The sequence below is a fragment of the Gobius niger genome (assembly GCF_951799975.1).
Source record: "Gobius niger genome assembly, chromosome: 8".
NCBI lineage: Eukaryota > Metazoa > Chordata > Actinopteri > Gobiiformes > Gobiidae > Gobius > Gobius niger.
The window spans coordinates 25909705-25934671 of NC_136859.1; the positions used below are offsets into that span (position 1 = coordinate 25909705).

General features: G+C 42.1%; 1 protein-coding gene across 1 annotated transcript in view; it reads left to right on the forward strand.

Annotated features, from left to right (window-relative positions):
- Positions 1-794: 794 nt before the first annotated feature.
- The window catches only part of tmem145 (transmembrane protein 145), a 55371-nt gene continuing 31198 nt past the window's right edge, over positions 795-24967 (forward strand). The window contains exons 1-5 of the mRNA XM_079561220.1: positions 795-988; positions 15992-16066; positions 16713-16790; positions 21975-22061; positions 22861-22962. Of these exons, the coding sequence (XP_079417346.1) occupies positions 878-988; positions 15992-16066; positions 16713-16790; positions 21975-22061; positions 22861-22962 (453 nt within the window). The 5' untranslated portion in view covers positions 795-877. The remainder of the gene's footprint in view (positions 989-15991; positions 16067-16712; positions 16791-21974; positions 22062-22860; positions 22963-24967) is intronic.

Sequence of the window (24967 nt, forward strand, 5' to 3'; positions counted from 1 at the left end):
CCACTCCCAGTAGGGTCACAGTCATGTCTTAGCAGAGCTGAGCCGCTCACAGCAAAGGCTCATGTTTGTTTGTACGTTTATGAGGTATTTTTCAATGAGGAAAATCTGTCATAAAATGAATGCTTGTATTTCAATATTATTTATTAGGTAACATCTGACTCGGTGTGGCTTTAAGTAAATGCATTAATAGAATAAAATAAATAAGTTACTATCTGTGTCCCTATAAAGTCTTACTTAAAAGGCTGCCTTTATCAGACATTGACAAAGTTGTTGAGTAATGTTGATCCTATTTCATGATTTTAAGACTAGGTTATAAACATGTTACAGCCTTTTCAAACCTAAACAAATGTTGTCGGTGCATTTGTATGCCGGTCTGCCGGTGTTTTTGCACGGTGGCGCTGCAGACGGGGTCATTAAACTCGTGAGGTATAAGCTAATGTGCTGTTGATGCGCCTGTCCCTCTGATGAGCGCAGTATCAGTCTGTGCAGAGAGCCCGCCTCGTCCGCTCGTGTCTGCGGCAGTTCATTAAGAGTGTGACCTCTGATCAAAACATGATTGTAATCCCTGATGGCATTTTTGAACACGGACGTGCCGCATTATCTCAAGGCACGAGCGGAAATGTGCGCGCGCTTCTGTAGGCTACCCGCTGGCTTTAGACGGGGGCCACATCCATTTAACGGAGGGACCACGGACGAAGTGAACGCGCTGTTTACTCCCCCCCTCCCTCTCGGTGTCTCTCTCTCACTATCTCTCTCTCTTGCGCGCGCTCCCGTCTCCAGTCTCGTCGCCTGCTCCGTGCGCGCGCGCTCCCCTCTCGTGGAAGAGCCGAAGTGGAGTCGGTGCACACAGACGAGCGACAGCGGGGGACAGGGAAAGATGGAGGGGAGGCTCGGGGAGAGACTCCTGTGGCTGGCCGCGCTGTCCAGCGTCCTCTGCGTGGATGTAGCCCTCTCGAAATATGTCAAAGGCATCGTCGACACGAAAGAGGTGAGTGCGCGTGCGGTTTCCCTCCAGAATGTTGCCGTTTGCGACAGTGGCACGGGCACACTGAGGAGACTCTACTGCGCATTTGCTCGCAGGTGTCCGCTGTGAACTGTGCGCAAGGAGATGAAAGGACTCCGAGCTGCACACTTTTTGTAGCGCTTGTTGTGGGGCTTCGCGAGCAGGGAAGGGACCATCAAGGCTCCCCCTTTTTCTTGCAATTGCACGCGGTCTGCATGCATTTTGGGGTGACGTAGCCTGTGTTTCTCCTGAATGTCCATATGTTGGCCAGATGTGTGCCGTGGATCCCGTCGCTAAAGTCACCCGTTAAAGTCTGACGATGTGCTCGTGCGTGCCCTGTCCCGTGTGCGTCCCGTTTGGTGTTTTCTTGGGCGTTCTGCCGTTACAGGTGTGTGTCATGTGTCTTGTCTCTTGAGGCGGACAGTGGCTTGTTTTCGGGTGGCTCTTGTGCACGCCGCTGCTCGGAGGCTTAAACCCATCGGTGCTGCTGACATCACTGCAAGACTGACACATCCACTCCAAACGTTGTCAGTGTGAGAGACATATATAGTCTATCCCCGTGTCAGGAGTTTGCGGATCAAGTTTGAGATTTAAAAGAAAAAAGAAAGAAAAAGGAACGTTTAGCTATTTGAAAAAAAACTCCCCTCTCCAATCTGAATATAGGCTATGGTTTTAAGAAAGACATTGCTGATAAAATGTTTTTAGATAAGGAAATAAACAAGAATTCACTCTTCACCATTAGGCTATGTATGAGACAGCCCATATCGTAATATATAATTCATGTTGGCTTTAAAATAAAGAAAATACATTTACCCTTACTTCTTTTCTTTTATTGGACATTAGTTGGACTTGAACTGAAATCAAAGCCTACATTGAATAAAAATAGCGAAGTGTTACAAACCAAAGATATAATTTAACCTCCCCAGGACGATGGCTTGGATGAGAAAAGATAAAGTCAGGCCGAGGCACACACACATCCATCACCTGTGTTTGGAATGCCCTTGAACGCAGCAGCTCCAGTCCCCACCTGCTCCAGAGTGCTGCTGCCAATTGGCCGCACTGGGTCTGTTCCAAGTGTACATCAACTTTTTAAAAGCCTTGCAGTAAATAAGAGAAGAGTTACAGCTACACCACCTGAATATTGTTGTGGCGAAGTCAAAACACCAGAAAAAGATTTGGGGTGAATCCATTAGAAATGCACTCTCCTGCGGTCACGAGATTTGGTTTATGGCCGAAAAGATTAGATTGTGGGTAAAAGCGAGTTTCCCCACAGGGTGAGAAGTTCTGTTATCTGGGAGGAGCTCATAGTAGAGCTGCTGCTCTTTCACCTGGTGAAGCCGTTCTAGATGCCTCTTGGTCGCCTCCCTGGGGAGGTGTTCTGGGCACATCCCTCTAGGAGGAGGCCCCTTGGACACACTGGAGGGGCTACATCCCTCACCTGGCCTTGGAACACCTCAGGATCCCCCTGAAGAGCTGGAGGACGTGTGCGTGGATAAGTCTGTGCATCTTAGCTCTAATGCCTCCACAATCCAATGATGGATACGTAAAGCAGAAGGTGGATGGATTAAAGTAGTCTACTGCTGAAATAGTCATTAGTTGCGATAACTTAATGTAAGAAGCACCTCACCTGTGTCAGAATTGGGAGGCTATTAGATATACAATTTAACATTTCCAAATACACATTAGGTAGATAAAATGTGTAAAAGTTTTCCTCAAATTTGACATTTTATAATAGAAAACAAACAACAATATTTTATTAAAAATATTTATTCTTTCCACCAGTAATGAATAATTCTGCTTGCTGTGCAAAACTAAGGGTGCTGCTGCTTGAAAGGCACACGGCCACAGCGAAGGTGACATATTAAAGACCTCAGTCTGACCCAAGGTTTCCTCTTTCGCTTCTCCGATACTCACATTAAAAAATGGCACTTCCTCTGCCTCAAAGACCTGTAAATTGTCAAATGTGATCATCCACTCCACACGGATGATCACCGGGAGCTGCATGTTGTATGTATACTATATATATATCAGTCAGCAGTATTTTGCTGTCTGTACATTGTTGAGTAGAGTGGCAGATGCTGAAAATGTTTTTTGAAAATGTTCTTTGAAAAGTAGTGTCGAGGTCAAGAAATGCTAAGAGGTTAAAAAGTGATTTTTAAATGCAGTATTGTCTTATCGAAATGTCAACTGAATAACCTTGAGTGTCTTTATAAATGATATGCTTTAAATATTTTAAATATCTACAGTGAGTTTGATGGAAGATGTTTTGTTCGCATCAAGCCTATTGTCTATTTTTGTATGATTATTATTGAAACTTTTGGCTTCGTTCTAACAAAAGATCTATAACCAAGGCTATAAAATACTGCAATAGGCTCATATCTGTCTGGTTACTCATTCAGTCAATCACATGGTTGTCTTGGGTGGGAGGAAAAAAGGAGCAAATACAGTGAGAACACGTTGGGTATGCAGGTGAGGTCACAGTATGGCAACAACATGGTAACAGAAGCCAAACGAGTGCCAACATAATGCTATGACATGTGTTATTTGTTTTGACACTTGGCATGGAACGTTTGGAAAATGATGTAAGTGCACATCCCCTCTAATGTTCTGCTTTCATGGGCTGAGATTCAACTAGAAATATCAATTTCATTTATTACAGTAAAAAAACAATATGAAGATGTTACGTTGTATAATGTTACAAATTAGCTTCAATTCTAATTTCATTTCATCACAAACTTCTGTTGAAGACGTCAATCAACAGAGGATATGCAATCACATAATTTTAATTCCAAATCCTTTAATAGAATTGTATTTGTAATAAGTCAATGTTGGCACTCTTTTAGTAGTTATCTATCTGCAGTCATTTTTGTTAAGACCTTGCGACCCACTAAGAATGGTTACTCACTTTTGGGCTCTGACCCACCAGTTTTGAACCACTGCTCTATAAAACCCCAACTTCCCCGACCTCCTTTGATAAACCGCATGAGAAGTGCGCACCTAATCCATGCAGCTTGTTAGAGCCGCGTGCCAGTAATGAATGGTGATGTATCCAAATGACTGTAAAGCTCTGAACAGGTCAGGAAGTCTGTGCTGTCAGATGAAATGTTTCGGGAGGTAATGAAAATCCATGGATTGCAACCACAATTTCCCATTATTCATTTTGTTCGAAATAATGATAATGAGCAGATGCCCTTGGACGTGTTCTCATCTAAAATTCAACACCTTAAAACTGTACAGCGCGCCTCTGATTGGGTCGTTCCCTGTGAAATCAACAGTCCAGGTCAAACTCTGATAGACTGATGGAGGTCCTGATGAAATATTTCTGGGTGTCCATGTTTTAATTATTTTCTCCCCTTATCTAGCTGTGAGGTCCTGTGAATTTTTAACGACTTTGACCAACCACGCTTTCAAAGTTACTCTAAAGTCATGGACTCCGTGGAGTGTGGAGTATCCTGAATCCGTTCTGCCGCATGTCTCTTTAATGAGTTCATTGAAAGGAGATCCGGGCCGTGTGTGAGCGCAGACACCTGTCCGTGTGGAGGGATGCCTTTGGTACAGCGCGGCATGGTTTAGCTTGGTCTGCTTTGGTGAGCTTCGACTTGGCATTATTATTGCATATTTAAAATGTCTTAATCCACAATGAATATTTGAACGATTCATAAAACAAACAAAAAAGTTAAAAATTATGTTTTAATTTATTTTGCAACTAAAATGAAAAGTGACTTGAATGATCACAATGAACAAATCTCAAAGGAACATTCGATTATGTTCGTGAAAATCTGCCAAATGAATATGGAAATACAGTATTTCTTCAAGAGAAATGTTGATTCAGGCATTCCTGTGTTGTGTCTTAAGTCCTGACCCACCCTTTTCAACCATGTTCTGAAACATATATTGTTAGCCCCAGAGCATAGTCATTTTTGTTTTTAGATTGAGATTATTTAAAGGGGCTAGATGCAAATTAGCCATTTTATGCTCACTACTGCCACCTCAGGTCTTTTGCGTAACTGCAGCTTCTATATTAAGCTCGTGCACGACGGCACTTCGGACCCGAATGAACACCTTTTTGAGTGACAGTGCAGGATTTTAGAGGCAGTTGTGGTGAACAGGTCTGGGCTCATTCTACACATTAGGACATTGTTGCAACATGTAGACAGAGGAAAATACTTCATTTTAACTCTGTATAGTCCCTTTAAATTGACTTTGTGTTTCATTCAACTTATGAAAACCTAAAAAACAACCTATGATTTAATTCTTGTATGAATGTAGCTGTTCATATTTTGAAATTTCAATTTGTAATTTTGAAATTTCAATTTTGAATTCTGAATTTTGAATTTTGCATTTCAAACTGTAATGCTCTCACGTGTGCTAGGACTGTGCCACGATTTTAATACATACATTTCAAATCATACTGCAGTCAATATGTTTTTTTTCCCCCCAAAATAATTGAGCCCCTGTTTATCCTCTTTAGTTAGTGCAGATCCTCGGACCACTTTAAAGCCTTGTACATCACTCCCTTAAAATCAAACGGATCTGAAAGGCTTATAGCAATGCGAGTGTATTTACGCACCCGGGTGCATTGTGTAACAGTGACTAATGAATCATTGAGAGGCCCAGCGGTCCGGGGGTGACTCGAGTAGCTGATCGGTAATTAATTGTTAATGAAGCTTAGCACGAAAACACCGGGATCTGGGGAGGAAAAAAAACGACAGAATGCTTTACCTGAAATCAGAGGGCCTTGAAGTATAGAGGACGCGGGACACAGAGAGAGAGATACAGAGATGGGGAAGTTAGCGGACACTGCATCAGGCCGATCCCCTTGATTAATGGGCTGTAAAACATGCACCACACCGGGGGGAGACAGCAGCGGCCCGAGGGGGGGGGTGGGCAGATGAGAGCATTAAAAGAGGATTAGGAGCCAAGTCAGGAACCTGGCGTTACCCTTGCGCATATTAGCATCATACTGTAATTGACATGCCATCTGTGGTTGTTTAAGTTTTATTAAGCTATATAAAATAATAATGGGCCACCGCCGGTTTGTGGCGCCAGCGTTGCGAGATCAGTGGGCCAAGTTATTACAACCCAAGGTAATGAAAACACGCAAAGTTAAGAGTTTGTTGAGCTTGTTGTCTACAGGGCTGCACAATGCGGAGGGGGGAATAACTTTTTGAGAGATGACCAAATGAAAACGAATCCTTTCCGGTCCGGATCATGTCTGCGAAGGTCAAAACTTCACGGTTTGCTGGTTTATTATGTGATAATGTGATAAACACGTCTTTGCCCTTTTCAAAGAACATTTGGGCACAGTTTGGCTTGATTACTTCATTACTAACTGCGACTAATACGCTTGCAATTTTGATGAGTTGTGTAGCTCTAGAAGTTTGTCCACAGTGCTAAGTAGGGCCGGGTACCGTTAAACCGTACCAGTAAGGGATCGGGAAAAAGTTTAGGTTCGGCTCGTGTTGAAAGAATGAAAGCATCGAAAGAAAAAATCTTAAATCTTTAGTGTTGTTTTAGCTGAAATAAATGATTTCCCCCCCCCCCACAATTTTTTTTTCTTGTTTTCCCAATTTTTACCCCTATTTTTACACATTTGTATTGCTAATATTTTCCCTATTTCCGCCAATTTATTCCCCATTTCCCCCCCATATTTTTGCCACAATATCTCCCAATTTTTTTGCCAAATTATTCCCCTTTCTTTTTTTTCTTGACATTGGAGATGAACCAGATATTGTACATTTACAGATCTTCCTCACATTATTGTTCTGTTTTCTGGCTCTAGACGACAAATATTTTAGTATTAGGTATGGAAAAAAGTATCTGTATCGAAAACCAAGTATCTACAGTCCATCTTCATCTTGATCTGCGCTACTCAATGAATTCACGTTATGTAACATCACAATTCTTCCTTCTTCCAAGCCTTTGCAAAGGAAGTATTGTCACCGAAAAGGGTAATGAAAAATCCTTCCATTCTAATATTTACTGGAGCCATTTCCATGATACAAAATTATATTGCCTACATTAGTCAAGACCATAAAATCCTATTATTCTACCAACAGGCTTTTTTCCACCCTTAACAATGACTTTCACGCTCAATTTACCCAGTCAGCCTTTAGACTGGAGCATATGCATCTCATTTTACTTTGGACACAGGCCTTTTGAGACATTGCTGGAAGGACAGTCTTTTTGTGACTGTGACAAAAAGGAGATAGATTTTTTTTTTTCCCTCTTCTTCTACTTCTTCTTTCATGCGTCTGTCCAGGGCTGATATGTGACGCTCAGCTCTTCAAACATCTTTGGGATAGATGTGGAGAAAGCTGTGAGCCCGCGCTTATCTTCTGAAGCCAGTTTGTGACCTCACTAATGCCCCCGCGGCTCATGGAAGTAAATCCGACAGCCAGGTTCAAAATGTTCTGGAAATCCTGTCGGCGAGAAATGGACTTGTTCCTCCTCAGTCCTGTTGAATGGTGAGGGACATACAGGGTTCGTGCCTGATTTCGCGGAGATGAGGCGGTTCCATGCAGACGGCTTGTCGAGGGAAGAAAGAGAGAGGGAGGACAAGATGTAAACACATGCGTGCGCTGTGCAATTTGTATTAAAAACCTCAGACGAAAGCACTAAAATTATTCATGTCTAGCTTTTGTGTAATGGCAATGTGAAAACATAAATCAAACTTGAAAACCAAATATTGTAGCCTTGCGAGCCATGATCCCGTCTTTTTCACATTCTTTCGGTGCTGCTGCATGTTTCGTTCCATATACTCATTATCATTCAAATCAAACTTCATAACTTTTCTGTTTCTGAGTCACATTTTGATTCTATTGAATGATTGAAGTCTATTCAATTTAACTCTGCGTGATGCTCTTGAGAGGAGTTGCATGTTCTGCCCTTGCCTGAGTGGGTTTCTTCTCCCACTAAAAACATGTACAATAGCCAGGATGAGTGAGCGTGTGTTTGTGAGTGCGAGTGTGGAGTGTGGATGTAAATGAACCCTTGGCTACGGTCTGACGTGTCTGGTGTGTTGCTGTGTGTTGCATGTGTAGCTCTGTGATGAACAGAAGTGAAATAAATGACAAGCTGTGAAAAGCTACGATCTGGATATTTAGAATAGAATGTAATTTAGGTAGAAATTCATCTTTGGCTCACAGACACACAGAAATACAAGACTATGGACAATACAAACATGCCCAATAGGAAATATAGCCATATATATTCCATATATATTATTGCATTTCTTTTCTCTTTTTTTCATAGCTATAACATAGAATATCCTGTGGTGCTTCAAATATCATGAAAAATGGTCTTGATTGTTTGCAGTCTACAACTAAATCCCCAAAACAGCGCAGCACTCAATGTGTGGAGTATTAAAAGTCTTAAAGTGATTTTCTATGGTATTGTTTTTTGTTTTTGCTTTGACTTTTTACTTTTAATCCATAGAATTGAACTTGAAATAATAATAATATTTATTTTTAGCGATTGTAGTGAGTGAGTGGTTGGTGGTAGTCGGAGGGGCCGATGGCGCAGACTGGTTGCCTCGCTTCCGTCAGTCTACCCCAGGGCTGCTGTGGCTACAATAGTAGCTTACCACCACCGAGTATGGAGTGAACGAATAGTGCAATGTAAAGCGTCTTTGAGTGTCCAGAAAAGCGCTATATAAAACCAATGCATTATTATTATTTTTTCCTTCTATGCGCTTTTGTCATGTTCCACGTGACCTCGCTGCTTAAAGTCCTCCTCAGTGTCTGCTGACCACCACTCTGTGAAACTACTCCTAAACAAATCAGCCAAAATAGGGAATGTGTAAGTTTGACAGTTCCTGGCTAGAAGTTGAAGAATTTAAACCTTTGTTGAAGCCACTCTAAGATGCCGTGAGACCTTCAAGGTCTTAGAAAAGTCTTAAAAAGGTATTACATTTGACTTTGGGATTATTGCAGATACCCTGATCTAAGTTTTCTTTTTTGAGTTTTGCCTGTAGTGTCTCTCTCCTCTTAAAGACCACAGACATTTTAGATAAACCTCAGCTCAAACAAAATAATGTTTTACTCCAGGACTATTTAAGGCACAAAACTCTTCCATTGCCTTCCTCCAAACTCCAGTCCAGTGGCTTTAACAGCCCAGAATTGGATGTAAGCCTGACATGAAGATAACTGAAACTGACCAAACTTGAGACTGCCATTTTTTGATTAGGTTTCAATTAATTGCACATCCCTAATTTCACACTTTTTGCCCCCCTTTAAAATGAGCCCTGGTGCACTCACGGGGGGAAGTTTACTTTTTTGTGTGTGAAGTTGGAACGCACCTTAAGGTTGGCTGGGGGAAAGAGGGGACATGGCTCAAAAAACCAAGGAAAAGGTTAGAATGTGGAGGCAGGAGGGAGACTTTTTGGTTGGAACACACGGTGCTGCGGTCTTTTTTGCTCTTCTGAAAATATATTCTGTTTTCTTTCAGCGAAAACAGAAAGCTGGATTGAAAGTGGAGCGTGGGTCAGGAAGACGGGTCTCTAGGCCACAGCACTTGAGGAAGAAAACTTCTGCACTCACATTTTCAGAATAATGAAACAAATCAATTCCTTTGGCCTACGTAACATCAGCTCCCATAGTTTTTGACAAATCTGCGAGCAGCCTTTAAATAAATGTATGTGTGTTTTTTTTTCTTTTTGCACTGACTCGTGTGCATTTCTAATATAGAATCAGTTCAGTTTCTATTTCGTCTGAGGCACTGAAGCAAACCCTAGTCATTCTGCGTCTGTGTGACTGATGGTACAGTATAACTTTTTGGCATGCCACCTTACTCTATTTCTTCGCTCGCACTCGACTTGCATTTAGATTTTTAATGGAGTCTGGGGGATGTCGTTTGCAGACCATAAAATACATATAGTCTTTACTTTATCATGCATCACATCTTATTACATTTTGAATAGTTTTCTTTAGTCAGACTCAAAGGTACGATTGCAAAGATGATCGAGACACTGTCGGCTGTTTATTTCAGATTAATATTGCATAAGCCTATTACTAATTTCTGAGGTGAACACTTAATTGCATTTATCTTCGCGGTGGGCGGTTCCTTGCCGCGCAATCAGATCCTTGTTAATTTAGTGTTGCTTTAAACCGTGGCTTGGAAATGAAGTGACATAGAGGGGCGTCCTTGCATAAGCCCACTAACTTACTGCCTCCTATTAGTGGGTGTTTTGTTTTCGTTTGGACCAGCAGTTGGCCCTTTTTTGTTTTTGATGTCTCCCTATGGCAGCTGCGTAACAGAGCATCATAGTTGCTATGACGATATGAGGAAGTGACATTTGGTCCAGTGTGTGCGCGTAAGTGTGTGTGTGTGTGTGTGTGTGTGTGTGTGTGTGTAGGTGTGTGTGTGTGTGTGTGTGTGTGTGTGTGTGTGTGTGTGTGTGTGTGTGTGTGTGTGTGTGTGTGTGTGTGAGGGCATGCATGAGTGCTCCAGTGCCTATATCCTGCTGTAAAGCTTGTGTACCTCTCTTCCATAAAGGGAGGCATTGACAGATACAGCATGCAGAGGGTTAACCTACACCGCCTGAAACAAGCAACCCCCCTGCCCGTCAGTGGATGGGGCTATTATTTCACTTAGATACTAAGATGCCAATTGATACTCATTTGACCTGATTCTGCTGTGCCGGTTTGGCATGCTCATTCAGCTGAAAATGCATCAGAAAAATTCAGATATTTCCCCATGGATTTATTTATTTATTTGTTTTCGAATAGCATGCACAAAGAAACTAATAATATTGTGTGCTGAGCGTTCTACAATGCAGACAATACCGTGGACTTCAGTACGTGTTGTATGTTGAAAAATATGACTTTATTTATAGAAGTATAGAAGTCAAATTGGGTGGCTTTAGTTTTTGCATTTCTGCCCCCCGTACAACCTCAAATTCCTCATTTTGATCCATCTCATCTTTCGATTCACTTTTCTTTCTTCATAATTTTTTTTTTTAGATGAACTTAAACTTAAATGTAGGCCTACTGCGCTCTTAGTCACGGGCAGAAAGTTGGCACATTCACTTTTTGAATACATTTCGATCTACTTCACTGCCGAGCTGAAAACACCCCATGTGTCAGTCCGCCTTTACTCCAAATTTACTGTTATGCCTAATCCGTCGTCTCCCGGGGGATTCGGCTGCAGGTCAGCGGGTCACGTCGGCGGCCAGTCACCATGGCAACCCCCCTCAGCATCACCCGGGACAACAGACGGTGCTCAAAGTGCGACTGTGGTGTGACTTCTTCAGTTCGCCCAGAGTTATGACCTCCCCGGGCTCTGGTTAGGGAGGGGGGCTTGAAATATTGCCGTTCTTTTTGTTTGCCGTGATCTATGGAGGTATGGAGGCTGCGGCGGCCATGCTACGCTGCCCCGCTAGCACTTTATTTCCCCCGGCCTGAAGAAATGACCAGGCTTGTTTATGTAGAGGGGCGGATGGGCTTCCGTAATTACTGTATAATGGGGCGTGCAGGAGTCTGTTGGTTGGTTGGCCATCAAGTGTACAGAGCAAACCAAGCCTTAAGGTCAGGTTGAATAAAGGAGAAGGAGAAGCGCGCAAAACAGATTCTGAGGGTGAGCCGGGGCCACGCTGACACCACAGTGCATCACATTTACAGATATAAAGTGAATACTTAAAAAAGAAACTACTTGTGTTGCTGCTCTCTGTGACAAAGTATTCGGCACAAAGCTTTAAATAATCCCCCCTCCGTCTCACGCCCTATTTTCTATTTTCAGACAAAGCTCATTCTCATTGTTTTAGCAGTTTTCTGGCTGGTTTTCACTCCGTGTGCGATGAGTAGCAGCTTCCTTTGTTTTTTAATAAGCTGATTAGGATTGTATAATTAATTACTGTACGGGCACACGCTGCGACTATTAATAGTCACCTCAGAAAAGAGCAAGAGGAGAGTTTGGTGCTAGACTAAAAACAAAAAAGAGTCAAAGAAATTCACGCTCTGTTTTCAAGATCCACTGTGCCTGTTTTACTGTATTTGGCACAAAGGATTATGCATGTCGACCGGCTTTATGACACGGACCACCCACAAATTCTGTCATGTTGCCTGTCACACTGTACAATGGGGGAAACAAGACTACATCGTGGGCTGTGATGCTGTGGGATGAAATTGTCTCACTTAAAACGGACTAGATTTTGGTAATGCTATTTCATTGTCCATCTACTACAAGAACTATGTCAAAAAGTCCATGCCTCTGCTCTCCACTACGCTGCCGTGTGCTGGGCCCCGAGCAGCACAGAGCGGGACAAGAACAGACTGAACAAGCTGGTCAGGAGGGCCAGCTCCGTCCTGGGCTGCCCCCTGGACTCTGTGGAGGAGGTGAGGGACAGGAGGGTGTTAGCCAAGCTCACCTCCATCATGGACAACACCTCCCACCCACTGCACGGGACTGTAGAAGAGCTGAGCAGCTCTCTCAGTGGCAGACTGAGACACCCTCAGTGCAGGACGGAGCGCTACCGCAAAGCCTTCATCCCCACTGCTGTCAGACTGTACAATAAGACTGTAAAGTAACATGTGCAATAATCTCTGTATGTTCTTGAACGCCGACTGTAACAAGTGAATTTCTCCTTTGTGAGATCAATAAAGGTTTATCTTATCTTAAAAAGGTTTCTTAACCCCTTAAAACGTGGTAAAAATGTGGCAAAACTGTGGCAAAACTGCCCTGGCTGTAAACTCTCCAGTCAAGAAGCTTTTAGATTTGGAGAAAATGCACTAGGAGGGGGTTAAGGCAGAACTAACTCATGCCCCTAGAGGCCATAAGCGCCTCTGCAGGTTTCAGTTTTTTTACTCATTAATTGTCCGTGCGAGTAAATACTACGCTGACAGAAAAGACAAATGGAGAGAAGAACATTGTACATTGTGCCACAACCTGTGTACCGTTAGCCTGTTAGCTTCTTCTTCGTGATTCCATTAGTGTGTACTGGGTCTCCGATCTGGAGCAGGGAAAGTTGCAAGGGTGGTTTTCTGGCCAGAGACACCAGGGGAGATGAAAGATGATTCCATAACACTTGTATTACCCCTCAGAGGGACTACGAAAAGGATTTATTAAGGTCAACAAGTTACTTAGTTCTTCTTTAAGAGCATGTAGTAGAGTAAATGCAAGTACTACTCGCCTCTATGAAATGATTATACAAAACTATGGGGATCAAAGGGACAGTTACATCGGTACAGTATGTGTACCACCAACTCTTTTAGGTGAGACAGCATGTAATCTGTAACTCTGTCCCTCAAGTGGGTCTGACACCCTCCGATATACTGTACATTATCAGTTATTTACTGCAGTTTGTATCTGTACATCAAGATCCCGTCTCCAGTAACTTGTCAAAATGCCACTGAGGACTATGAATCATTTTGCTGATTAGTTTTGATCACAAATCTGTCTCCGCTGCTTCCAGGTTGCACTTTGTCTCCGTCGCTTGTCATTTTCTGAAATAAGTGCTTTTCGCTTTCACTAAATTTGCGGTAAACCCGACTATTTTCAACTCTCCATCTGTCTCCTGGGGCTCGATTCTCTGGAGACGCCAAAAAACAGTGCATGGACAGGTTTGGGTGATGCTGTGTGATCAGCAGTTTGATACCTATCTGAGAGTATATGTGCCTCCAGCTGTAGACCTGTACACAGAGACCACATATGCCGCTACTGCAGTGTCTTACATAAGCTCTACAAAGTACACCATCAGCACTATCATCTACCGCCAGGCTCATTGTGAATAATATTAAGAACAGAGGTTTTCCTTTTTACCTGATAATGTGTTTACACCGCGCAGAGCCACAGCCCCCCCGGCATTAGACGACAATCTCCAGCGCAATTTCCAACACTTTTCAGCTCATTCTTTTGCTGAAACTTTGCCCTTTACTTTCCAACTCGTCGGCGTTTTGCTTTATCGCGGCGCTAATGTCAGTTTTTATGCCTGCATAAGCTCAACCATTGGATTTGGCATTTTCCTGAAAGCCTGAATGCTGGATTTACCGAGACACCCTGGATTTTGGATTGCACTTCTGTCATTGTTACCATGCAGGTTTAACCAAGTAAATAGGTAAGAGCCCCCCTTTGGATAGTTATGGCATGTTCGGAAATGGTGTGGGCCCACAGTAAATGGTCAGCTGACTATCTAAAAACTGTGCCACGTTGATGAATCAATATTTCATTCAGTCTGAGGAAATTGACGATGCCAGGAGTTTTCCAGCTGAAGTAGTGGTTGAGAAAGCAGCAATGCTTTCGCTCATGGATTGACCTACAACTCTTAGTGGTGGGATTTTGACCATATTATCTTTCTCCTAAAGATTTCCACTTCTATAAATGTGTCATTTAAACCTTGAGTTATTGGAGAGTGCTATATAGATAAACTTGGATAACATCACTATCACTACAGTATATTTTAACAGTAAATTTAGTTTTTCAATACCGATACCTGAACACCGAGATGCCAAATGGTAATGTAAAAGTGCAATCCGAATGGTCCAAATTCTTGGACTGTCTTAAATTATAACTTTAATATAGAGATATTCCACCTGTGTTTGAAGACTGCCTTGTTCCAGCCTAGCCAATTCAGCCCAGCCAATACAATGGCAGCTCTACCATACCAACAGCAGCAAGCTGAAGGTTCAGTACCCCCCACTCAGTTTGCGGCTGTGAAGGACTTTGTTTTTACATATAAATTGAATACACTCTCTCATCACCCGTTTGTCTTAATCCTCATTTACCTGCATGTTTATGATCTAGATCTATGAATGGAACTGGTTTGACATTAATACTTACTGTTATATCTCTTTTTGTTTTTTGTCTCGTTTCTTTTTATGTTATTTAAGTATTTCATTTTATTTTATTTTGTCTTTTCTTTATTTATTTTATGCTTTGTATATATCCACTTATGTGGTGATTGGTTGTTGTGTTTTTTGTTTTGTCTAATAAAAAAAAATAAAAAAAATACCGATACCTGAACAATACTTTTTCCAATACCCATTCTAAAATATTTGTCACCTAGAACCAGAAAACAACACAATAATGTGTGTACGTGTAACATCTGCAAATTTCCTACATCTGGCTCATCTCTGCCTGCCTGCAGCGGGTACAACTCCCGCTCCTCTAAGCGACTTCTTCTCTGTTCCGAGGATCCACACTGAACTGGGTAAAACAGCTTTTTCCAATGCTGATATTCAAAACTCTCTCCCGCTTCAGGAACACATTCCCATGAGCTCCTTTAAACTGGCACTGCCGAAAGCCTAACCTAAGAGTGTGCATGTCATTCTTGAACTGAATGTAAATTGTTGGTATTTCGCTTTAATGGTTACTTGTTTTATAAATGTCACCGGGACCTGTTGGTCAGGTCTCCCTCGGAGAAGAGATTTGTCTCAAGGGACTTCCTGGTTAAATAAAGGTTAAATACAAAAAACTAAAACTAAATCTCAAATGTCAAGAATGTATGAAAAATAGGTAATATGGGAGGAAGTTGAGAGAAATTGTGAAATTAGGGGGGAAAATTGGACAAAACATTGGAAAAAATAGGGGAAAATGTAAAAGAAATTGGGAGAAAAAAATATTTATTTGAGGTGAAACAATCAAGTCACTTCCTTTCATGCTGTCCCTGGACCGACATTGTCGGTACACTGTGGTTTACTCCTGTTGTTCAATTACAAAAGAGAACCATAAACACTCTCAGATAATTCGTTTGATGAATAAGTCATTAAAATGGTCATAATTATGGTTATTATGTAACACATGTAATAATGGAGCCACAGGAGGCCACGCTAAGTCAATCACGATCACTGACATTGTGCAGTGGCTAAAAGTGTACGACAACTCAACACACAACAAACCCCGATGCTGCTCGTCTTTTTAAAAAAATGTTGGAATTTCGTTGGTGACCTAAATAAAATCCGTCGTGATTCAAATCCCAGCCCACTGTTTGAGAACGCTGCTTTTGGCACAGTATTTTTAGTCACATTTGTGTTGGTTTTCCTGTTTGTTTTCCAGGACTGGGTGTTCCTCACTCGATTCTGCTTTCTCACCGACTTTGGACGTCTGGATTTCCGGTTCCGATATCCAAAGGTAGGATTAGCACACTCAAGGAACATCTTATTTCTTTCTTTCCATTAATTCATCATTACTCATCGGGGGACGGCTGCACAGTGTGATCCAAACACACAGCATCCCGTTTTTTTAATGATACTAGAATTTCAAGTGTCTGTATATAAAACCAGCAAATATTTCCATGACTGGGAGCGGTACATTGAGGTGTTAACTTTTGAGCTGTGGTGTTGAAAAAAGTGGATTGTATTGAAAGTAAAAGAGCAGTTGCTTTATTACTTTATTGTATTACTGCTATCTGATTTAAAGAGAGTCTATTTTTCCCTCAAAATATTGCTTTTATACCTTTCCCACGTGACCTTTAGAAATCTTGCAGTCTACAGTCTTGCCGTCCTGTTTATCCATTCCTCAATGTCACATTCTGGAAGTCTTTTCTTTGCTCTCATTTTTCCTCCATCCCCGTCCCCTCCCCTCGTGCTGTCACTGTACTCCCAGTGCTGTCTGCTGTGTTCCTCTGCTCAGCTGTGGCGCTTGTTGCCTGCAGACTCTAGAACCACCCCACCCCACAAAACGCCATAAATCAAGCCACCTCGCTCCTGTGTGATCTACGCACATCCCTGGCCTCCCCCCGCCTCCCCCCTTAATCTGCTCTCTCTCCTCCCAACAGTCACGATGCTGTCAAAACATACTGCTCTACTTCGACGACACCTCTCAGTGGCCCGCCGTGTACAAGAGGCCAGAAAAGGTGAGAAAACCACTCTGCGCTCCTCTCTATCACTGACAAGACGTAATTAAGCCCAAGGCACTCGGGCATTAACAAATTCAGGACATCGATGTGGACGGACCTTTGGTTTTTATTTACTGCTATTGAGCAGAGCGCATGGGTTTGCTCTTACTGAAGAGTTCTAAAACTGGACGCCCTTCGCTCACAGCCAGTAATGTATTATTGATTCCATATGCAGTGATCGGGCGCAGAACAATCCATATTTGTGCTAAATTTTGCCTTGGTCAGCTGATGACCCCCCACTATCACTCTATTTATGATCAGCGAACCCAGCAAAATGAAAATATTTATTCCCAATTATTTGGAATGTAGCATACTATTGCTTATTTAAAGGTGCATTATGCAACTTTTATATGAAAAAAAAGTTTATATTTAAGCGTATTTGACCTTGCAGTGACCCAGAGGTTGTATGAGTGGTCAGCACAGCATCTTTGCTTTCCATCACGGTGGTCTCTACAACACTCCAGGATCAATTGTTTTGTAGGTTTTCTAGTCCAGGGTCCATTAACGGTGAAAACCTTCCAAACAATTCATCCTGGAGCGTCCTAGAGACCACTGTGATGGAAAGTAAAGACGCCATGTTAAGCACATATGGCCGATGGGTCACTACAAGGTCAAATACGCACATAATATCTATATATTTTTTTCCCACCTAAAAAGTTGCATAATGCGCCTTTAAACATGAGGCATAAATCCTGATCAAAACAAGTAGGCACTGGTCTTTTTAAACAGGCCATTTTGTTTTGTATTTTTTCAACTGTATTGATTATTGGGCTCTGATTGACTCTTCAATTCAAGTAGCTTTGCGGTCAATTCTGCCACACGCATATGCAGACAATGACAATATTATAGGGAGTGAAGTCAGCTGGACTGCAACTAACGATTATTTTGTAACCGATTAATCTATCGAATATTTTTACGATTTATCGACTTTTTTTAAAATCACATATAGCTTAAGTGGCGCTGCTTGAGGATGTGTTGATGGAGTAAACTAAAGGGAAATGTTTGTTGTTTCTATTCATGACATTTACAATGTACAAAACACTACAGACCCTAATATAAAAAAGTAGGATTTCATCAAAAACACTACTATTTGCTCCATTTAACCCCATTTAGTCGTCGATTAATCAATTAGTCGTTTCAGCCCTAGACTTCACACCAATCGAATGGACCCTAGTTGAGTCCACTGAGAGGAGCATAGTCCAGGTTGATATCCAACGAGCATATGACGGCCTCTACAGGTGGACAGGCAGCTTGTGAGGCTTAGCCACTGGTCTGGGATATCGCACCTGTTTGTCTTCTGAGATCTGGAGCAGATGACATCCCTATCAAGTGTTTTCTTAACGTTCAAAAACCCCCGATCCACCAGTTAAGAACCACTTCTATACATGGCTCTCTGGGACTGACAATGCACGAAAGGAGCATTTCATGTGATGGATTAATAGCTGAAATGGTACACACTCCATTGTCTTTACAGCTGTATTACACCGGGCTAACAAAGTGATGGGCCCATTTGTAATATCCATTCTCTTCATGCAGTGTGGATCTAATAACAGGCTGATTAATGTACAGTATATGAGAGTGGATACAGCAGTCTCTCTTTCTCTCTCTCCAATTTTATATTAGTGCTCACCAAAGATCCTTTCCACTGATGAGAAAAGAGATGATATTGATAACATAGCAAACTCTTTTAGATTGATAAATCTACCCTCAACATACGTAGTCAAAAACATTACCTTAAACGTGTATCCTTGAATAATACTCGCCGTCTGTGAGGTTCATTTTCAACAGTATATGTGCAACAACGTTTACTAGCCAGATACTCGTTTTTTTGTTCATCTATTTTCTAGCTGCTCCTAGGAGGAGTGTTCAGGACAGCCATAGCCAAACCGATTTCCTGTTTACAGTTTCACTCGTCAAAACTGTCTTTAAAGCTCTGCACACGAGAATGCATCAGTACTGCAGGGAGAGGAGCAGTGGTCCACAGACAGGTGTGTCTCCATCTTAGAGCCACAGACGTACTTTTGATGACTGTGAATTCTAAATTCTTACTTGAGAAGGAAGATGTTTTAAGAGAGGAGTAAAGGAGGATATTTTTGTCAAAAAGCACAGTTTTACATTCGACTACCAGAGCGAGAACAAGCGCCTGAACACAGAAGTGAAGAGTTCTCAAGTCAATCAACCCAGTCAGGTCGACAATCTATAAATCTCGTCTCCTTTTTATGCTGAAATTCACCTTAGCTTCTGGCAGTTTCACCGCAGTATAGGTAGAAAATTGCAAAACTAATACGCATAGTTTTATACCATGATAAATTACTGTATTTATTCTAAAACGTTGTAGGATCTTAGCCCATAGCCCTAATCTTGAGTCATTGCGACATTCATCTTATTTCACTAACACTCATTGACCATACAAGGAAAACTCTATCCTGGCGGAGACAGCAGCATAATTCTTAGTTTCACTCTTCGACTTTTGTTGTAATAAATCAGCATCTGAAGCTGTCACGGCTTCAATTACTTGAGGATTAATCACATCTTGCTGTTTTGGACTTGCAGAATAGCACTGCTCCCATGCTACTTACAATGCAAACAGCTGCGGCATAAAACTCACAGCCAGGGGCAACAAGTGGTAATGAAAAATATTCTAATTAGTTTCCAAAATAAAAGAGTGAAGAAAATAAACTCCATTGTCTGTCTTAATAATGATAAACTTAATATGCGCAGTGTGTTTAGCGTTGAGATTTAGTTTGGGGATCTCTTCGACCCCTAGTGTTTCTCATTAATTAACTAAGAAGACTGATGATGTATCACACTATTTGTTTTTCCAATAGTCTTCAAATGAACTAAATTTATTAACCTTGGACCATTGAGTGTGGTGTGAAAATCGATTATAAAATATCCTGCGTTATGTACCCTTTGAGGACGCCAATTAATGAGTAGAACATGCTCCTGGTCAGAAATCACAATTTTAATATTGCTAAGGCTGCATTTAAGACAATAACATGTTTTGAGCCACTGGCCCTTCAGGTGGTACTCATGGTCATCTACAATTTTAGTCTCTGAGAACCTCAGGCAGGGGACTCCTGCAGAGTCAAGACTAAACATGGTGAGGCTGCATTTCAGTTTAATGCCGCTAAAATCTGCAGCTGTCCCCTTGAGGATGTGAGACAGGCCTCGGCTCTGAATGCGGCAAACTTTGCGTTTAATCTAATCTAATTATTTAGTTTAGTTTAATTTTATTTATTTGAGCTGTTTACGCTGTTTATTTAAGAATTATATTCACGATTTTTGGATAGATTTGATCTGCCTTGATTTTGATCTAAGAATAAGTGCTTTTGTCATTAAAATTGCAGAGGCTGAGTGCCACCTGAAAAAGCCCAAGTGCCACAGTTTAAGAACCTCTGCCATTACAGCAGTCTCTGTTCTCTGAAGGAAAGGCTCCATCCCACGTTGGCACGACCCGTTCATGCATCTCCTTTAAGCCGGAAAGCAACACAGCCTTGAAGACTGTTAGTATCTTCGACGGTGACAGTGTTCTCCCACCAACTCGCTCAGCAGATTCTGTCATAGCGTTATTAGGCAAGGCCCTCCACTCGGCAGTGCCTACTCTTGTCGCATTATGTGGCTGCCTGGTTGGTACAGAACAGCTTCTGGCAGACTCACAGTTTGATTGATTTTCCTTTTATCCCTAAAAAGTTGAAGAAGACCAGCCAAAAGTAAAAGCCATTATTGATTGGCGGGAAATACAAAAAAAACAACTTGTCAGCATAATTGTGATTAGCCTCAATGCATCAACATTGAATAAAAAGGCTCAAAAAGGGAAAATGGAAATTGCAGTTTTATCCTTGCCTGCGTATGACAAATCTTTACTAAAAAAAAAATGCTTGTCAATTCAGATGTAAAAGTTAAAGAAGAACTAAGTAACTTGTTTACCTTAATAAATCCTTTCCGTAGTCCCTCTGGGGGTAATACAAGTGTTAATGGGATGATTGGGGGGTCTTTCATCTCCCCCTGGTGTCTCTGGCCAGAAACTGCCTCCGGGTCAGAGGCGCAATACACACTAATGGAATCACGAAAGAAGACGCTAACAGGCTAACGGGCAAAGCTAACTGCGAGCTAGCGTCAGTGAAAAAAAGTATTTGAGTGAAAAAAATATCTCCATTGTGTCATTGAGTTGTGGCACAATGTACAATATCCCGCTCTCCCTTTGTCTTTTCTGTCAGCGTAGTATTTACTCTCATGGACAATTCTTAATTAAATAAAAGCAACATGCTACGACACCTGTAGTGGCACTTATGGCCTCTGGGGACATGAGTTACTAAGTTCTGCTTTAATGTTGTCTTTCTTAAAACAATTATGTTTTTACTCCACATATTCTCCACATATAAGAACACAAGGAAGGGATCCACTGACTCAGAACTCACTGAAAAACTGAAATGGGGGCAGACACGGAAATTAATGTCATACTCTAAAATGTATTTTTTTTTCGGTCATGATGGTAGATGTTTATTGAAGTCATGGCATTACTAAGGACAATTCTGCCTGAAGTATCAGTACCAAACAGACGCCTCAATATCTAGCTTGAGGCAAAAATGTGTATAGCTGCAAGCAAACGGGTGGCTTTAAAGTTGAATTTATCCATTTCCTCCCCCCGAATGATTAAGTATAATTGTAGCGTTGAACTTCATGGCTTTCATCCAACCGGGTTATGAACACGCCCCATCCACTCCTACCTTGATGGTCCTGTCAGGTTTTCATGCCGCTTGGTAAAGTGCACGGGTCAGAGCCGCCTGCTGCCACACGAAAGCGATAATTAAGTCACCCAGCTGTCACGATCCAACAGAGTCAGTGACTTTATGTACTCTGAAAATTCACCTCGCGTTTCAGTAATATCCGTGTTTGAAAGTAAAACCTTGAACACAACTTCCCCCATAAATTTGGATCGCCGTCAGTGCCCACTCTTGCCTCCAGCTGAGATACGCCCATCAATATGACACTTGCTGGTATATATTTGTCATAAAACTTTCAAAGGCCCCATAAAAAAACAGTCTGTGGGTCGCTTTGAATCCCCCTGGTCACAGTTCGGACGCTCCTGGTTTAAACATGCTTTATTTTCTGACGCCTTTATCTGTTCTCTCCCTCCAGAACTGCTACCAGAAGGAAGCGGTGTTGCGGCCGGAGAACAACCAGGTCATAAACTTGACCACGCGCTACACGTGGTCGGGCTGCATGGTGAGAGCGCTCGTGTACACTCCCCGGCTGTTTCGGCAGTGTAGCATTTAACACGCTGTCTTCATCCTCCACACTCCAGCGCTTCTCTCCGACACCTCTGACCCCCCCTGTGTTTTCTGCAACGCATTATCACAACAGTTTTCCTCTTTTGTTATGCTAAGAGGAATATGTAAAACACGGGTGAAGAAAGTAGGCAGAGCTAATAGCCATAATGTGTTTTTATAACATTCCACAGCTGATGATGCATAACTGGGATTCATGTCAACGCCAGAGGAGAGTCAAACATTTCGAAATTGTATTCAAGTAAGAGTACCAGTACAGTGTTGCAAAATGGAAAGTAGTGACACACATCATTTCCCATGTAGTATGATATGACAGGACATGTCTGATTGATCCTTTTATTTCCTTTATTTCCTTATTTCCTAACTATACCCAGTAATAAATACAAGTTATACTGTGCTCACACTGTTAACATAAAGCATCTGTCACCTATATTGACAGCAATGACAAAATGTTCTGTAAATGTAACTCATTGCTACCCCATCTCTGCACATCACGAACACCCTTTTTTTGTGTGAGAAATTATCCCTTTGTGTCCTTTCAATAGAGACTTGTTTGTTTGCCACATTAAGGAAGTGTGATCGTCGTGCTGCGTCTTGAATCGCACATCTCCGTCTATTTCGGGGTGTGAAATATGTTTTCATGCGGCTGTCTCAGGCTCCCCGCCCGTCTGCGATAATCCGGCGAGGCTCTGAGGTAAAGGGCATTTTTTGGAAAACTGATTTTGCTGTTTTTTTAGGTGGAGGGCGACGGGAGCGACGAGGTCCTGAGCTGCGTGGGGGGGCGCAGTTTCCGCTCGGTGAGGGAGCGGTGGTGGTACATCGCGCTCAGCAAATGTGGGGTAAGTAATGGCCTCTGACCCTCTCATGTACGCGGCGCTGTGGTGTGGTCCTTTATTGCAGCGCGGGCAGGTGTTTGTGCGAGTGCGGGGATTGTGGGATGCTGCATCTCGCGAAACAATGGTACCACAGTGATGCTGCTCGGCTGAGATGAAAAGGATGCCTGTGTTTTGTAGTTCAGGCATGTTTCTTTTGAAATCGGAGGCTGGAAATTAGGGCTCTGTGGTTGAATGGAAAAAAAAACGATGGGGAGAGGTGCGAATGATAAGAAGGCATGCTGTGAAGGAATAATAATGCAGCAGTTTTTTTTTTTTTTACCAAGCTACTATTGCAGTCACGGCTGTCCTGGGGGCGACATTGTTGTTCGTAGGTTGATACAATAACCAATCACATGTCACAAGAGTGAAACGTCATACATAGAACCCTTACCCGGCCCGAGCCACTAACCTTAAGGAATAGGCCACAGTTTTTCCATACTGCGATATGTTCTTAACTGAGCTTAGACGAGTTGATGGGTACTTGTCTGGTCTTTCTGCGTGTGCTCAGTCACGCAAATAGACCAAAGACATTGTTAGCATTTAGCCTCTCCCAGCATATTCCCATAGCTCCAAACTGGGGTGAAGTTAGAAGCGACCAAGCTCTTCCACGTTTTCCCTATTTAAATACAGTTACGTGATAAGTCCAGGCAGTAAAGTTGAAGTGCTCCTAACATTACGTCTTACAATATAGTCCCCTTTTTTTTCGGCTTAGAAAATCCACATGCTTCATTTTGTGTAACTATACTTGGATCGTGAAGCTTTTCATGTAACTGTATTTAAATAGGGACAACGTGGAACAGCTTGATAGCTTCTAACTTCACCCCAGTTTGGAGCTGTAGGAATATGCTAAGAGAGGCTAAATGCTAACAACGTCTTTGGTCTATTTGTATGCGCACGCACAAAGACCACACAGTTATGCATCGACTTGTCTAAGCTAAGGTATGGACATTATTTCAGTATGTAAAAACGGTGGCCTGTTCCTTTATTACATCTCTGAGTGGATGATGAATGTTCACTGTGTACTAATTCACCTACGACAAATAATTTTACGTGCTGGGGAAGACTTGTGTAAGTGAGGCTGGCCTAATCTCACCCTCTGACCAACACACATATATGGGTGGGGTGGGTGTCCTGCCTAAGGGAATTATGACAGTTTGCGGGAGTCAAGATTGGAATCACAAACTTTCCAATTATAAGACGACCCGCTCTGCAACGAGCCACTGTCGCCCTGGACTGTTGTTTGTATTTATTGTGTTAAAAATACAAAATAGAAAGTTCTAACCTTGAAAGCCAGTTGTGGATTTGTATTCCAAATCTATAGCTATCCATCCAACAACAGAGCTCCCAGGATCATTCTGGCGCTCAAACCCCTCCACCACGTTAATGTGGCGGTTCGAGGAGGGGCAAATCTGTAGCTATATTCACAAAATTTTACCTCACTAAATTTTGTTCAGAAACTGCATGCAAGCAACTTCCGAGTGAATTGTCTGGAGGCTGCTGCTCTTCCTCTTACATTCTTTCTCTATTAGGGGTTAGTTATGTCTCATCTAAATAAATAAATAGATCAAGATTACATGGCAGGCAGGGAGTTACTGACACTTACGAGCAACATGTTTAAAAACATCACGTTGGAAGAAAAGACATTCGTGATGCCCTGCAAGTCTGCAAAAAGTTGAAACAAGTTGCAAATCAGTACTTGCACCTCGACGTAGATGTTACAGTAACGATAAAACATCCTGCTCCCACACTACACCCCTGTGCATTATAGACTGGGCTTGCAGGGAAACGAAGCAGTATGTTTGCTCAGAAAAAAACAATGCACAATCAAATCTCCATTGTGGAAGTTGCTCAAATGATGTAGCATGTTAATGAAAACATCGAGCAAAAAATAAATCTAGTAATGTTTAAGGATTCCTTAAACAATAAATCTGTGTTTATCCAAGAGAATAAGCAGGCTTACATAAGAAGC